Below are 17,806 nucleotides of genomic sequence, written 5' to 3' on the forward strand. Positions count from 1 at the left end.
ATTATGATGGTCTTTTTTTCGTGGCGTTATTATTACAGCAGTGACAGAATCTCCATATCACCCCAGCGTCATATTCATCATGGGACTCGTGGCTATTTTCATAGTTGCCGCTTTACTTCACCCAAGGGAATGGGGCAATATTATATACGGACTACTTTACTATATTCTTGTTCCATCTGGGTTCTTACTTCTAGTCATTTATTCTTTGTGCAATTTGAATGATATTTCATGGGGAACGAGAGAGAGTGGTACAACGAAAGAGAAGGAAAAAGAAAATAAAGGATTATTGTATAAAATATTCTCCCCGTTAACAAAGATAAAAGAAAATTTATTCCAATCAAACCCTTCAGAAAAGGACCTGCTCCTTAAGGTATTAGCGACAATGACTGACATTGTTGGATTCAGGAAGGATTCTGCAATAAACCATCCACAAAATGAACATTTGGAAGAGATAGTAACAGAGATGGCGCCACTTGTAAGAACACATTCTCAAGAGCAAACTAAAGAGAGTTCAGAAAAAGTTTTTATGGAGAAGGTATGCAAATATCATTATGTATCCGACGAATATTAGAAAATTAAAGATGCTTAAAATTATATTATGTAAAACTAAGGTTAAATGTAGCTTTAAATCTTAAATGATTTATTAATATGCCTCTACATATGCATTCAGGTATTACGTTTACATATACGCAGTACAGTTAAGGCAACATTTTCCATAAAAAGTCACGGAATCCGATACATATAATGTTTAACAGATTTATTTTTTAGCAAGACGCTCTAGTTAAAATAGTTATTTGTTATCTTGAAGAGTTTGTCCATCGCTTTTCATATCGGTATTTTTTGACATCATGTGACCCCCTGAAGTCACGTGGGCTCTGAATTTAGGTCAAAAAATGAGATGTCAAATTTAACCAAAAAGTGCAAGGGTAAGGCAAACAAAAAATTAACTGCACAATGTTTTATGTTGTCCCTATGTATCTATACTTTCTCAAAAGTGATGCTCATTCAGTTAGTTTTCCGATATAATTAAGTTATTCAGCTAAAACAGACAGTAATGTATGAAAAAATGGATATTTTCCTAATTTCATCGCGAATTATAAATTAACTAAAGGATTACAAAGAAATGAGTATCACTTTTTGAAAACTATACAATAGAATAAATAATTTAAAATAAAAACCTACTTTTTAGATTGTCGCCTTGCCCTTGCACTTTTTGATTAAAAATTAAAATCTTGGAAGAGTCAATCTAATTTTAGTTTTCAAACGCATCATTGACCCAGCATGGGAGATAACTCTTGAGGTCTTGATACAGTTTGTTTACCTCGTAAATTTTAAATAAATATACATGCGGACAGGGCTGGACTCTTTTTTTTTATTACTATATCAAACGGTATGCATAAAAATCCTTGATATTTCTTTCTTTTCTGTGTATTCGTTCTCCATACATTGTACATTTAATGTCTTTCAAACCTCCCGCATTTCCTCAAAGATGTGTATATACATGTAGTACACGAATAGGTCTAAATATTGCCGATATATCTATGTAGAACACAAATGATTAATTAAAATATAGCCTTTATTAATAATTAATTAGATATCTATTCCCCTCTCTCACTACTGTACGCATAGGCGTCGGAACCGGTGAGGGGGGGGGGGGGGCTGAGCGCATGAGCCTCCCTGCTTATTTGCATTGGAATTAACAGTTTTTCTTTTGGTTTAGTCGCCCCCTTTTAAAATAGCCCTCCTTTCATTTTGCTTCCGACGCCTATAGTACACACACTTGTGTTATTTTTTTTTTTCTTTCTGCATACAAGATCATGTTCTACGATGTTCTACGATCGCTTTCAGTCAGACCGCTTATTGTTAATTAAGGGATATAAACTAAGTTATAAGTTTTAGGAACTAATTATAAAGGATTGGGGTATACTCCTGTATTTTGTAAATTGACAGCCATTTTATTTTGAGGTTGAGGGGCTGGCAGATTTTAGAAATAAATACTTGCAGATCTGTGATCTCCCCCTTCCTCGAATCAGATTATTTTTTCCATTTTTTTTTTTTTTTTTTGCATGGTAGACTTTTCAATGAAGAGGAAAATAAATAATAAATTATCTGTCCTTCATCTTATTGATCAGAAATAAACATTAATCTGTCCTGCATTGACATGGAAATGAAAAAAAAATCTGACTTGGAAAACTCGCCTGCCCCAGCCCCCCCCCCCCCCTTCCCTCAGAATTTAATGGTGGTCCCCTATCCTATTTTTTTTAATCAATTATGGGGATCTCTGGTCTCCTGTTTTCGGTAATATTATTGAAAAATAAATGAACACAATGCACATGCTGGAAATAAGATTTTGATCGACATTGGTACCCTCTACACAAATAGTATGCCAAATTTTCAAATCTTAATGGCCTTTTCAACACCTGTACAGTTAATATATGAAAAAGTCAAATTATTATTTATCTAGAAAATTTATTTAATAAACATTTCTTTTCAAATCCAAAGACAGACTGTAGGAATGCTGGGCAGGTGCAAATTATTTCCATCACTTCATGTTCTTGTGGATAAAATGAATTCTGAAAATATGAAAAAATCAGGAAATACCATAATTGAAAGTAATTTCTGTTTTAAAAAATGAAATAAAAAAATTCATTGAAACATTTAACATAGAATGCATAATAATACATGTTTTCAATTCTTCTGTTAGTTTTATTATCAAAACTCTGTATGGTTTATAGCTAATATTGAGCATACCATTTTCCTTGAATTGTGGATTAACTTGCTGTCTGAATGAATCAATTTGTCCAACATTTGGAAATAGCTAGGCCTACAACACAATATACATGTAATATATATGCAGTTATATGCTATGAGATGACTAAATATACATTGTAGAATAAAATGGCATTACATTTGACAAAACAAATTATGCTACATGATTGTATACTGTAGTGAATTTATGTTATTCATATAAATGGAAAAATGTGTTACAAAACTTCTCTGGGAAAGTGAAACCTCTGACATTTACAAAAGTTATTGAGATAATATTTTCTAAAAAAAAAAAAATTCTGAGTTTCTCCTTTACCAAAATGAAAAAAAAAACAAAATGTAAAGCACTTGCAAACTGTAAAAATGTGAAATGCTTTAGAATTACATGTATACATACCCTGTGGAGAAATGATGCATTTTTTATTTATTCATTCTTTAAGCCCAAAACACCTGACAGCTACAATGATAAAAGTATTATATAAATATTTTTAATGTACATGTAATCTAAACAAAAAATGAATATTTTTTTTCATTAATTTAGAAAATTACAACCATAGATCTGATGTGGGGCTTCTATGTTTTCAACACAATGATACTGATATTTTTTTTTAATTGTGTAGCATATTTGTATGTCAAAAGACAAAATCATTGCTTGTTTAGGCCTAGTCACTTGTGAATCATTGACTGAAACAATGAAAACATTTCAATGACATTTAATTTAGTTTAAATTTGTGTTACTGATGACCTCCATTATTACACATATTGTCTCAAAGAAAATGCGCTCATTGATAGGAACTCAGTACATATTCAGTGCAATTAATTTTTAATAATTCTAAAAAGTGTGCAACTTAGTGGGGGGGGTGGGGTACACACAAGACACTGGATTACTGTTTTTCACTGACTTTGATAATACATTTAAATGAACATGGACACACTCGGGTTTTTTAGGTTAACAAAAGCATGTCTACATATCGTAGATCTACACATGTACCTACATATGCGTATACATACCTGTCCTGGAATTGCGGTGCAGTGATGGATCTGCGGAGCTGGTGCAATCGTCTCAGTTTTCTGCTATTTTCCGAAATAATGTCCTCATACTCTCGCAAAAGGGAGAAGTAATGCCTTGTCTCTTATTTTATCCCTATTTTCTTTAAAGATTGTGTGGTTATTGCATTTAAATCCACTGCAAATCTCAGCTGATGTCGCCACGTTTTTAGATGTAAACAACATTCCGTGTCACCGAGTGCAAGCGCTTGGCTGAAGCCGAATGCAGACAAACGACACATTAAAAAGAGAATTAATTTAAAGACATGCTATTTTATGTACAAGAAAATCAATATTTTTTTTCTATTTAAACATGAAGATATTGCTGTTTATTACAAATTCTTGCAAATATCGGTAAATAGTTATTTTGAGCACCATTTCCTTATATGGATCAATCAGGGCGGAGCAACTGTCATGACGTCAGACCTCATTATGACTTCATTACCATATTTTTTCCATGTGTTGCCTTAACTGTACTGCGTAAGTGTAACCTATTTAAACAGATGTTTAGCGATGAAGAACCAAAATGGGTAAACAAAGGCCCTTTCAAAGGAAGATATGTAAAAATGAAGGAAAAGGAAGCTGATTTTTGGAGATCCTTCGTTGACAGGTAAATACTAAAATTATTTACAATTATAATTAATAATTGACAATTAACACAGTTTTTTTTTCTTTTATATGATATTTGTGTATTGGCAAGTAACATCACACCGAGTAAGACGTAGCATCCAATTTTTTTTTTTCAATATATCAGGAATTCATCTATATATGATTTGTTGAAGTTGATTATTGGGAAACCCTTAAATAGGACTAAACATGCTATTTATTATCTGCCTTTTTTTCTTTTAGATACTTAAAACCTTTAGAAAGAGACCCTGCAAAAGAAGACAAAGTAAAGGAACAATTGAGGGAGTTGAGAAATAATGTTTGTGGAGGGATGGCTCTTGTTAACCTACTTTGGATTGCTGTGAACTTCATGTTTCAGTTACGGAGTCCTGCAGTGGTTACTTTTAAACTCCCAGTACGTATTATATGCATTATATTTAAATTCATAAGCACTACATTTTCGACTGAATGAAAAGGTCTACAGGAATTTCAACTGGTTTTTATATTCTTTTTTCCATTTCAAACATTTTTTTTTTTCAATTTGAAAATGTCAAAAAAAATTCAATATCAATAGTTTTCTTTGCCATTTTTTTTTTATTTCTTAATCATCTATTTTCTATTCAATGATATCACATAATATAATAATTCAGTGTATAAAACATTAGCTTATCATATAATTGACACAACTGTCTCTAACAAGTCATTTTTTTTTCCATTTCAGATAAACAGTGAGGATGACGAAGTCGAGAATTACGAGATGAGAATCGAATTTCTGGGTCTGCTGTTTATTGGGTTTTTCCTTATCATTCTTATGATACAGTTTTGCGGCATGGTTATGCACAGGTAAATGTTATCATTACACACAGGTCTGAGAACAACAAGCGTATTTACGCATATAAATGAATTTATAAGATCTAAATACATACAGAAATGTGTTATTCTTATTCGTCGCTATTTTGTAAAAAGTCATGGGTTTAGAGGAGTTTTCGCGAGTTCTATAGTTTAGCGCCCACTAGTTATAATTAGTCCAATCCTTATCAAAAAAAAAAACGTTTGGTTCCGAAAAGGTGGACATACTGTTATTTTTGAAGAAAATACATATACTAATTTGCTTTTGTAAAAGGTGTAGAAAATTTTCTTTGCCCTTCTTCTGTTGCATTCTAAAATTGTAAGATATGTTATTTCATTTGACAATTGTAATAAAGGCTCTGCACACACAGACCCTCTCTATTTTATGAGTTGCTGCAAAATAGAGCAGCAAATGTGCTTCATGTTCATGTGAACTAAAGCTTATGATTTTCAGTGCTTAAGATCCCGTAATAAGATACGCATAATATACTGTAAACAGGGTTATTTTTTAGCCTCATGTTATAAAGAATAAGCAGAGTTTTTATCATGTCACAGAAATTAAACTATGTTCTATGATTTTGGACGCCTTGTTTTAAGTTCCCACACCTGCAAGTTTTGTGTGTGGAGTAAAAACCAAATATAGGTGAGAACTATCCTTAACACAGTGAAGCAAAAGACATTATCAATATTTACAGCCATCCTAATATTAAATATTTTTTAGCAAGTAAATTCAGTTGTAAAGAAAGCTGACAAGCAAAAGTTACAATACAGTTTTCTTTTCATTTCTTTGTTTTCAAATGATTTTTTTTTTGTTTATTTTAAGTTTGTTTGTCTTTACAACTGAAATATCTCTCTTTGTGTTTTGTTTATTTAAGTTTTTGCTAAATTCATTCCAGATGGGGTACATTTTTGCATCTTGTTGCCATCACAGAACTTCCAAATCCTTTCAAAAGACAAATGAAACCAGATCTTCATTCCAATATTTTTGAAACTTATGAGCTCGCAAAAGAGGAAAATCAGGAAATGCAAGAAATTCCAGAATATGATAGACAGGAGGAGGAAAACGAATATTTGAGACAAATTGAACATCTACAAGAAACAGGTTCTTTAGAAATTCTGAACAATCTTTTAATTTTCTTGTTTATTTTTCTTCTCAAAATTATTCAGACCGATTTCAGTTTCTATCTCTTCTAATTTTCGGTTGTCCTGTGAATGACTCTTAAACACAATATTTTTTTCTTACATTTTATTTCTAAATTTTAATAAAAGGTTCATTTTTTTTATTGATTTTTTTTTTAATATATCAATCTATCAAACTTATACATTGTACTTAAGAAAATACTTTTTGTTCATTTATCCATTTTTTTTATAAAAGAAAAAAAACTCTTAAAGTGACCATATATTTTACATTGTTCAGACTAATAAAACCTATTTGATTATATACAGTACCGACCGGACACAACCTAACAGAAAGCGAACCCGGAGCGGACCCCGGGTTCGCTCTCTGGGTCCGCTCACAGGATGAAAATCCACCATTCAGTCGACTGAATGGTGGCTGAATGGCCACTGAATGGTCACTGAAAGGTCACTGAAAAGACCCTTTCCCGTAACCTTTCCGTGATCATTCAGTTACCATTCAGTCGACTGAATGGCACATATATTTCAGTGACCTTTTCGTGATCATTCAGTTGAATCTTTTTATTGAATAATCAGCTTATTTTTTTACCTAAAAATTTTATTTCATATTTTTCTGGTATAATAGCATTAAATGTATCTAATTCCGAATTAAAAAAATAGGAAAAAAATTAATACAAGAAAAAAAATTCACTCCCATGCCCAGAATCGAACCCTGGTCTCCTGCTTACGTGTCCGCGACCTTATCAATTACACTACGACTTCTTGTTAAGATATGTGGATTTAAAATCGATTAAGTTATAGAAATCGATGGAACAATCAGTTCACCTGTTGTATCGAGGAGCTGCGGTGTGTATATATCTTGTATATCTTTTGTATATTCTATGTTAGTTGCGCGGATTTTGGGGACAGATTAATTAATTACACATCTCCTATCGGGATGATGACAATTATCAGAGACGGGCACCTGTTCCTGTGTTAAAGATTTAAGATCGTTGTAAATTCTCTATCTAGAACATTGGCGTCGGAAGCAAATTGAAACTGGGGGGGGGGGGGCAAAGTGTAAAAAAAAAATATACCTTCTCAAAAAACCTGACAAGCAAAAAAAAAAAAAAAGGAAATTTCCCAAACACGAAAATCCAATTTCGTAGGGGGGGGGGGGGGGGGGGTAGGATCTTACTTCACTACCAAAAATTTTTTCCACACTCCATCCTTTTTCCCCATTTTTTACCCATACTGCGACATGTCTGTGGAAAGTGGGGGGGCTAAACCTACGAAACAATATTAAATGTCTATACTAAGTGTATATTTGGAAAAAAGTGGGGGGGCTAAGTCTACACTAGGTATATATTTGGAAAAAAAGTGGGGGGGCTAAGCCCCCCCTAGCCCCCCGGTTCCGACGCCCATGTAGAAACTTAGTAGAATGATTTTATTAAAGCAATATTATTTAGAAAGATAAAATCTTTATATTTTTTTCTACAAGAGGCATGTATAAACGATTTATTTATTCTTGTAATTAAAAATGAATTTAAAATAATGTCTTTCAAAAACTAAATATCTTGCAGTTTTGACAATGACATAATTAAGAAACGAAATTGATCAGTAATACTTGCGATCTTCCAGAAATGGTTTAAATAATATAAATTCTGTCTCATCAATCAAAACTATATATTTCCATAAAAAAAATACCCGCATAAGCAGTATAGAATGTTATGCATTTATTTAAATTTTGAATCGGTTATCGGATCATCTTTTTTTATCACTTGAAGAATTTATGTTTTCTAAATGTAACTAGAAAATTAAAAATCATTTTGAATAAGTCTCACATATTTTATTTTGGGGACAGACTTATTAATTACACATCTCCTATCGGAATGATGACAATAATTATTATCAGAGACGGGCACCTGTTCCTGTGTCAAAGATTTAAGATCGTTGTAAATTCTCTATCTAGAAACTTAGTAGAATTATATTATTAAAGCAATATCATTTAGAAAGCTAAAATCTCCTATATATTTTTTTTTTCTACAAGAGGATGTATAAAGTTAACGATTTATTTATTCTTGTAATTAAAAATAATAATTACTTAAGATATATTTTAAGGTACCCGAATTTGATCACGATAAGTAAAAAAAAAAAACACAATTAAGATTGAATAATAAATCTTTATTCAAAATATTCTTCCTTGTTAAGGAAAAATATCTGATTAAAAAATACTACGCTAGTGAAAAAAATTCTAAATTGAGACTTAAATATCACTGAAAGGTGGCGGAAAGGTCACTGAAAGACGACAGAAAGGTCACTGAAAGTCGACGGAAAGATCACTGAAAGACGACGGAAAGGTCACTGAAAGTTGATGGAAAGGTCACTGAAAGTTGATTGAAAGGCCACTGAAAGTTGACGGAAATGTGTCCGCTGAATGGTGACTGAAAGGTATCTGAAATGTGACTGAAAGGCAACTGAAAGGTCACTGAAATGTATGTGCCATTCAGTGGCTGAATGGCCACTGAAAAGTTACTGAAAGCCGCCTTTCAGTTTTAACTGAAAGGTCTTGTTTCTTCCTGTGGCTCCAGGTTCGCTAGGGGTCCGCTAGGGCTGACCCTCAGCGAACCCGGAGCGGACCCAAAGCGAACCCGTAGCGGACCCCGAGCGAACCCGAAGCGGACCCAGAGAGCGAACCCCAAATTCAGTAGCGGTCCCAGAGAGCGAACGCGGATTCGGTATTTCTTTACAGAGCTGTCAATCAGGATTAGCGATTATCCAATCAGCGCATCAACCAATCAAAATAGCATATTGATCTGTCAAGTGGGATATAAGATCGAACGTGTTGATTTAATTTGATATAAATCCAAACACTGTACATACAAGCAAAACGTGTGAATGTGCTGTGTAAATCTATTAGGATAATTAAAATATTATTTAATATTTATTCATTTTAATTCTCCGGGTTGTATTTTATATTTATTTTCTTTTTTTTTTAAGCAATTAATTAATTATATGTTTTCATTTTCCACGTAGAATTATACATGAATATTTACGTTTTTATTTCTATGAGTCGTCCTCCCAATACTGTACTCAGATTGTTTTCTATAAGCCTGCTGCAAATATTTTTTCTTCAAAAAATATACATGTACAGGAAGATGTATATAAAGCACTAAATATGACCAACAGTTTTTGGGACGCTCTGTCCCTTCCTCAGGACAAAGAAAAAAGTTAGAAAAGTCATAAGAATAAAGGAAAAAGAGAAATAAAAAACAACTAGCAATTTACTACTAAACTACTATTAACACTTTATATTTACATAGTTTCATGTTCAATTGGAAATTTATATAAACACTAATAAAGAAAGAAATCCGGACCTCTACGAAATACATCTGCGTCTGGTTTATCGGGGTATACTCAGGTGAAGCGCGATTTACATAATTGAACGAATTAATTACACTAATTAATCACGACATTCAGTAAATCGTACATTGTTTCATTCTCTCAAAATGGCGTACATGTAACTAAACTTGATAGAGAATAATCAAAGAAATATAATATAGAACGGATATTTCAACATATGAATTATGATCTGTTATAAATTTTGATATGTTTTAGGACTTATTATTATGAAAAAAAATAATTAATAAAAGGGTAAGCAATACATAGTTATGTGGGTTGTTCGAGAGTTGGTAACGCAAACTAACTGCAGAGTTACACTAAATTGAAAGAATAATATTATTAACTTAAAGTATCATCAGGAATTGGGTCTTATTCACGTTCATTCTGGTGAAGTCATTCAGTTTGTAAATACCATTAGGGTGGAATGACTTCAATTTGTGCATCCAGAAGGAAAATTTTCATATACACGCACTTTTTTATGCCCAAGAAGATTAAGAAGATCAATAATTTTGATGTAAATTTTAAATAATTTAATGTAACACGTAAATTGAGAAATCATAAATAAAAAAATTAAATAATTAGAATTTTTAAAAGACAATGTGTGTGTGAAATAGGGGGCATATATTAATATATTCTTACAGGGAGGGGAGAACAATTATTAATTGCCTTTTTCTTTATTCTGATAAAAATCACACTCGCTCCAAAATTCTGACCTCGAAAAAGATCTTATATACAGTTAATTTTTTTTTTAAAAATGTCCGGTAAATATTCATTTCGAACTTTTAATTTTTAACTTCTATAAATGAGATCTAAATATATCAGATATACAAAAGGTTACATGTAATTTATGGATGCAATCATAATTCACGTGTTAAGCAAACATTTAAACTACGATTTAGCAAAACGTAAGGAATAACAAATGTACTTCAAACTACTAGTATATAAAGCTTGAGTTTAAAAGGTATATTTCGTTTAGATTTCTTTCGTCAGTTTCACTTGTAATCCGTTCGATAAAATGAAGATTAATGCAACACTCTTTGCTTCCTCTTCTTTTTTGTTTTCTCGTTATAACTTAAGAAAAACTAGTGCTAATTGTAACGGGAACCGTTACAGATGTTCCCCAAACGCTCCCCAACTCCCTTTTAGTGCCATATTCCCTGTAATATACTATATATGAAAGCATTCAGTCCAAAAGTTTTAAAAATCACTCATTCAAGTGTATTTCTTATTTCATTCGTTCCAAATGCACGCACGTGCGTGCACGTGCATGATGACCATACTTTCTTGTAGGAGTCCCTTATATTTATCTATGTTCTGAATCCCATCCTGTTTGGTTGAAAAACAGGGGAGTTATAGCCATTTCAAGTTTCAGCCAATCAGATTGCAGCACACGTGCATGCGCGTGATTTCATGATTTTTTTTCTCTATCGCATTGTAGGATATCCTAATGAATGACTATGTTTTAAATTTCAAAGCATTTCGTCAAAAAACAAAGGAGATATAGTCATTTAAAGTTTCAGCCAATCAGATCGCAGCACACGTGCATGCGCGTAATTTCTTGAATTTTTTTGTATATCATATTGCAGGACATCCTAATGTATGATTATGTTTTAAATTTCAAAGCATTTCGTCAAAAAACAAAGGCGATATAGTCATTTAAAGTGTCAGCCAATCAGATTGCAGCACACGTGCATGCGCGTGATTTCATGAACTTTTTTTCTATATCATATTGTAGGATATCCCAATTCATGACTATGTTTTAAATTTCAAAGCATTTCGTCAAAAAACAGAGAAGATACTGAGATTTTTGTTTTAGCCAATCAGAGCGCAGCGCACATGCATGCGCGTGAGTTCGTGCTAATTTGACAGTGTCACATTATCTACACTATTAATATATCTTTATATAATGAGTTTCAAATCATTTCATTAAAAAATGTAAAAGTTATAGCTATATTAAGTATATAAGTCATTTCACGTGTTGCACGCGCACGCACGTGCAGGGGTATGCGCGCAAAATGACCTTCGTTCCGCACATCTACACTACACACCCATTAACCCTAAAAAGGTTTTAGGTCAGTTGGGTGAACAGTTTCTGAGAACACTTCCGGACAAAAAAGTACCGGAGAAGAAATAAGAAGAAAAAAGAATAATAATAATAATAACTAGTGCTAATTGTAACGGGGACCGTTACAGATGTTCCCCAAACGCTCCCCAACTCCCTTTTGGTGCCATATTCCCTGTAAGCTTCATTAAATAAGACAAACTCTAGTCTAAGCATCTGAGATTTTAACAACATTTACAAAGAAGTGTACAAAAAATCATTTAAACTTTAGCATTGCACGCCTGCACATGTGAATGCATTTGCGTCATGACCATATCATCTTGTCTACACAATCTATATTTTTAATACACTGAATATTAAAGTATTTAATCCTTAATTATTGAAAAATACGCTCATTCAAGTGTATGTTTGATCTTACTCATTTCACGTGCACGCACGTGCATACATGAGCATGGTGACCATACCTTCTTGTAGAAGTCCATTACATCTATCTATGTTCAAAATTCCACCCTGTTTGGGTGAAAACTAAGGGAGTTATAGCTGTTTAAAGTTTCAGCCAATCAGATTGCAGCACATGTACACGCAAGTGTATGCATGTGCATGTTGACCATATCTACTTGTAGAAGTCCATTATATCTATCTATGTTCCAAATCCCATCCTGTTTGGCTGAAAACCAAGGGAGTTATAGCTATTTAAAGTTTCAGCCAATCAGATTGCAGCGCACGTGCATGCACGTGTTTTCATGATAATTGCTTTATTTCATGTTGTAGGATATCCTAATGCATGGCTATGTTCAAAATTTCAAAGGATTTCGTTAAAAAACAAGAAAGATATTGAGACTTTAGTTGCAGCCAATCAGAGCGAAGTGCACGTGCATGCGCGTGAGATCTTGCTATTTTCACCATGTGGTCATGTCTATACTACTAATATATCCTCACATTATGAGTTTCAAAGCATTTCATCTAAAAATAGAACAGTTGTGGCTATATCTATTATATTGGTCATTTCACGTGTTGCACGTGCACGCTCTTGCAAGCACGTGCGCGCAAAATGACCTTGATTCCACAAATCTACATAACATGTCTACTAACCCTAAAAAGGTTTTACCTACATCGGACGAACAGTTTACAAGATCATTCCCGGACAAAAAAGTTCCAGGAAGAAGAAGAAGAAGAAGAAAAATAATAATAATAATAAGAAACAGAGTAAAAACAATATGTTCCCCAACTTCGTTTGGGGAACATAACTAGTGCTAATTGTAACGGGAACCGTTACAGATGTTCCCCAAACGCTCCCCAAGTCCCTTCTCGTGCCATATTCCCTGTAAGTTTCATTAAAGAAGGCAAAATCTATGCATTTAAGACGGCAACAACGTTTTCCCAAAAGTATACCAAGTATTTCAAATTTAAGCAATGCAGGCGTGCGCATGTGATTGCATGAGCGTAATGACGATATCATCTTGTCTACACTATTTTACTCGTATGCACGTGCACGCACGTGCATGATGACCATACCTTCTTGTAGGAGTCAATTATGTCTGTCTATGTTCTTAATCCCATCCTGTTTGGTTGAAAAACAAGGGAGTTATAGCCATTTAAAGTTTAAGCCAATCAGATTGCAGCGCACGTGCATGCGCATGTTTCCATGACAATTATTATATATCATATTGTAGGACATCTTAAAGTATGCCTATGTTTTAAATTTCAAAGCATTTTGTAAAAAAACAGAAAAGACATTGAGATTTTTGTTTCAGCCAATCAGAGCAAAGCGCACGTGCACGCACGTGCATGCATGTGAATGGTGACCATACCATCTTGTAGGAGTCCTTTATGTCTATCTATGTTGTAAATCCCATGCTGTTTTGTTGAAAACCAAGAGAGTTATAGTCATTTAAAGTTTCAACCAATCAGATTTCAGCGCACGTGCATGCGCGTGATTTCATGAAAAATTTTATATATCATATTGTAGTACATCCTAATACATGTCTATGTTATAAGTTTCAAAGTATTTCATCATAAAACAAAAAAGATATTAAGATTTCTGTTTCAGCCAATCAGAGCAAAGCGCACGTGCATGCGCGTGAGTTCATGCAAATTTGACCATGTCATCTTATGTACACAACTTATATATCTTTATATAATGAGTTTCAAAACATTTTATCAAAAAATATAAAAGTTACAACCATATTAAATATATCAGTCAGTTTACTCATTGCACGCGCCCGCACGTGCATGCGAATGCGCGCAAAATGACCTTCGTTCGGCACATCTACACAACATGCCTACTAACCCTAAAAAGGTTTTAACTTAGTTTGGTGAACAGTTTCTGAGAACACTTCCGGACAAAAAAGTACCGGAGAAGAAATAAGAAGAAAAAAGAATAATAATAATAACTAGATGCGTTCTTGTTGCTAGAGCAACAAGCGGTCTTCCGACCGACTTTTCGTTAGAGTTATATGCTGTGTCATCCCATGAAATAGATTTAAGAATGTATTTTTTTGGTTTACGTTTATTCACAGCAGTCTCTCAACATACATCATGAAAATTACAGGTATTCCTCAAAATATCTCAAAAAATAGCTTTTAAAAATCGGAAAAATATTCCATACATGTTATAAATGAGATAAAAGTTATTTGCAACTGAAAAAAGACATAAACAAAGAAAAAATTTTGAAACGCCCCCAGCGGGATTCGAACCCCCGACAGTGGGAAAAAGTTTGGTTCGGTCATATCTTTTCAATATATGCACACATCAAGATACTGAACAAATATTTAGAATTCTCATAAGACGCACTATAAAGCCTGCAAATCCCGAAAAAAAATATTGAAAAACAAAAAAGTTGAGAAATGAGACTTTTTGAATTCACTTCCGTTAGCGACCGGAAGTGCCGACGACGAAAAATGAAGGTCGTTGGCCATAACGGAGTTCGATGTTCTTTCACCTCAGTGAGTTTCACTTTCATATCTTTAGCCGTTCTCGAGAAAACTGCTGGACAAAATGCCTTTTAAAAAATACAAAAATCCCCCAAAATCGCGAACGAAGGTGAATTTTGAAAAAATGAAAAACACGTCTGGAGATATTTTCATGATGCATCATCCCTGTAAAAATCTTACAAATCCGTCCACGCACAGCTGAGATATCGCCCTAACTATGAAAAAAGAAAAATAATAATAATAAAAAACAGACGAATAACAGTAAGGTCTTCCGAAGGAAGTCGGAAGACCTTAATAATAATAATAAGAAACAGAGTAAAAACAATATGTTCCCCAACTTCGTTTGGGGAACATAATAATAATAATAACTAGTGCTAATTGTAACGGAGACCGTTACAGATGTTGCCATACTCCCTGTAAGCTTCATTAAATAAGACAAACTCGATGCATTTGAGACTTTAATAACGTTTGCCCAGAAGTGTACAAAGTTCATTCAAATTTTGCGTGCGCATGTGAATGCATGTGCGTAATGACCATATCATCTTGTCTACACAATCTATATATTTTTATATACTAAATATTAAAGCATTTAATCCAAAAGTATTAAAAGGATACGCTCATTCAAGTGTTTTTTTATTTTTCTCATTTCACGTGCACGCACGTGCATACATGAGCATGGTGACCATATCTTCTTGTAGATGTCTGTTACATCTATCTATGTTTTAAATCCCACCCCGTTTGGTTGAAAACTAAGGGAGTTATAGCTGTTTAAAGTTTCAGCCAATCAGATTGCAGCGCACGTACATGCACGTGTATGCATGTGCATGGTGACCACATTTTCTTGTAGTAGTCCAGTATATCTATCTATGTTCCAAAACCCATCCTGTTTGGTTGAAAATCAAGGGAGTTATAGTTATTTAAAGTTTAAGCCAATCAGATTGCAGTGCACGTGCATGCACGTGTTTTCATGATAATTGCTATAAATTTTGTTGTAGGATATCCTAATGCATGGCTATTTTCAAAATTTCAAAGAATTTCGTCAAAAAATAAGAAAGATATTGAGACTTTAGTTTCAGCCAATCAGAGCAAAGCGCACGTGCATGCGCGTGAGGTCTTGCTATTTTGACCATGTCATATTGTCTATGCTTCTAATATATCCTAATATTATAAGTTTCAAAGCATTTCATCAAAAATTTAAAAAGTTACGCCTATATCAATTAAATCGGTCATTTCACATGTTGCACGTGCACGCTCTTGCAAGCACGTGCGCGCAAAATGACCTTCGTTCCGCAAATCTACATAACATGTCTACTGACCCTAAAAACATTTCACCTTAGTCGGATGTATAGTTTACGAGATCATTCCCGGACAAAAAAGTACCCAGGAAGAAGAAGAAGAAGAAGAAGAAGAAGAAAAATAATAATAATAAGAAACAGAGTAAAAACAATATGTTCCCCAACTTCGTTTGGGGAACATAATAAATGCCTTATTACCCGCTGTTAAATTAGTTTGAATTTCTCAGGATCGAGAAATCACGGGAATCAATTATTCATGTACATGTTAATCTACGTCGAATATACAGTTGAATTTTAGAAAATTTATCAATGTTCTCCATTATATCACTGTTTACAAGTACACTGTACATATCCGCATCGTCGCATAAACAACAATGATCGATCCACAATACCATTACTGTATTGGAATATACAAGGGGTGGGGCTTACTGGCGGTGAGATTAAAGCGGGGTTCGCTTCACGCATCAGTGCGTAAAGCGGTCCCAGGAAGCGAACGCCGGGTTCGCTCTAGCGGACCCAGAGCTGACCCCGAGCGAACGCGGAGCTATCCCGGAGCGCACCCGGAGCGGTCCCAAAATTTCTGAAAGCGAACCCGAAGCGGACCCAGACCGAACCCGGGAAGCGAACCCGGGGTCCGCTCCGGGTTCGCTCTGGTGTTAGGTTGTGTCCGGTCGGTACTTTATGTACTTTGTATATTAATTCTGTAAAATATGTATTTTTGTAGGAACAAGATATTATTCAGACGCATCTTCAGATGAAACCACTTCACCTGAGTCAAAACGAAAGTCCACTGACTACAAACCAATCAACACTCGTGAATTATACCATCAGTACAGACAAAACACTTTACATCGAATTAGAACAAATGACGAGCGAACAAGATACCGAAGAAACGAAAGATATGGACATCAAAGATCCGTATTTAGTGAAGTAACAAATTATAATCAGCAATATGACTACAGTCGTAACAGATGGACAGGTAGAAGGACAAGCAATTCAAATCAAGGAGGTCAGGACAACTGTGAACGAAGAAGTAGGGATTACCATTTAAGAGGGGGAATAATGGGAAGAACTCTTTCGAGATCACTACTGAAGTATCAGAACGAATACGAAGACAAGAGATTACATGTGCAATAACAAATACGCGCGTTCTCTCATTCTGCATTCTTTTTCTACCAAATACTTTATATTGGCGATGTTGCTTTTACAAATAAAAAACTGTTGTGCATGAAATTATACCAGACGGACAAAAGATAAGAAGATATGGAGAATAATTATTTTTTTTCCATTTTTCTATTTTATTTTATACAGCAGTGTATGGCGAAAAACGACCAATTTTTTTTATAAAGTAATTTTTGTTAATTAAAAAACTACAAATATTTTTTTGACCCAGTCAATATACATGTTGTACATCTGTAAGTTTTTTTTTAGATTTATTAAGAAACTGCCTTTATTAAAATAATTCCATATAAAGAAGAATGTATGTATCGCTTATATAAACGGGATTGCAATAAATCAAATGATTAAAGATAAGTTTGTACAATGTCATTAGCATTGAAGTATTTACGGACATATTTCAAACATTGTCAACTTCAAAAACATATAACTAGAACTGTTTCTCCTGCTTCATAATCTTTCAAAAGTGCTACCTTAGAAAGATCCACCTTCTTTGGATTCAAAGGGATTTGAATTATATGTTTTCAAAATAATTCTCTGGTTTATCTTATACT

General features: G+C 33.7%; 1 protein-coding gene across 1 annotated transcript; it reads left to right on the forward strand.

Moving 5' to 3' along the window:
• The first annotated feature begins 249 nt into the window (after positions 1–249).
• LOC134238744 (chitin synthase-like) lies at positions 250–17,393 on the forward strand. Its single transcript, XM_062720866.1, has 6 exons — positions 250–535; positions 4,317–4,423; positions 4,663–4,834; positions 5,141–5,262; positions 6,165–6,370; positions 16,801–17,393. Exons 1-6 carry the CDS (start codon positions 383–385, stop codon positions 17,211–17,213), a joined length of 1,173 nt encoding a protein of 390 aa, XP_062576850.1. The 5' UTR covers positions 250–382; the 3' UTR covers positions 17,214–17,393.
• The last annotated feature ends 413 nt before the right edge of the window (positions 17,394–17,806 follow it).

This window comes from Saccostrea cucullata, unplaced genomic scaffold (assembly GCF_032062105.1).
Source record: "Saccostrea cucullata isolate Sc308-1 unplaced genomic scaffold, CSIRO_AGI_Scuc_v1 ctg11623, whole genome shotgun sequence".
Lineage (NCBI taxonomy): Eukaryota > Metazoa > Mollusca > Bivalvia > Ostreida > Ostreidae > Saccostrea > Saccostrea cuccullata.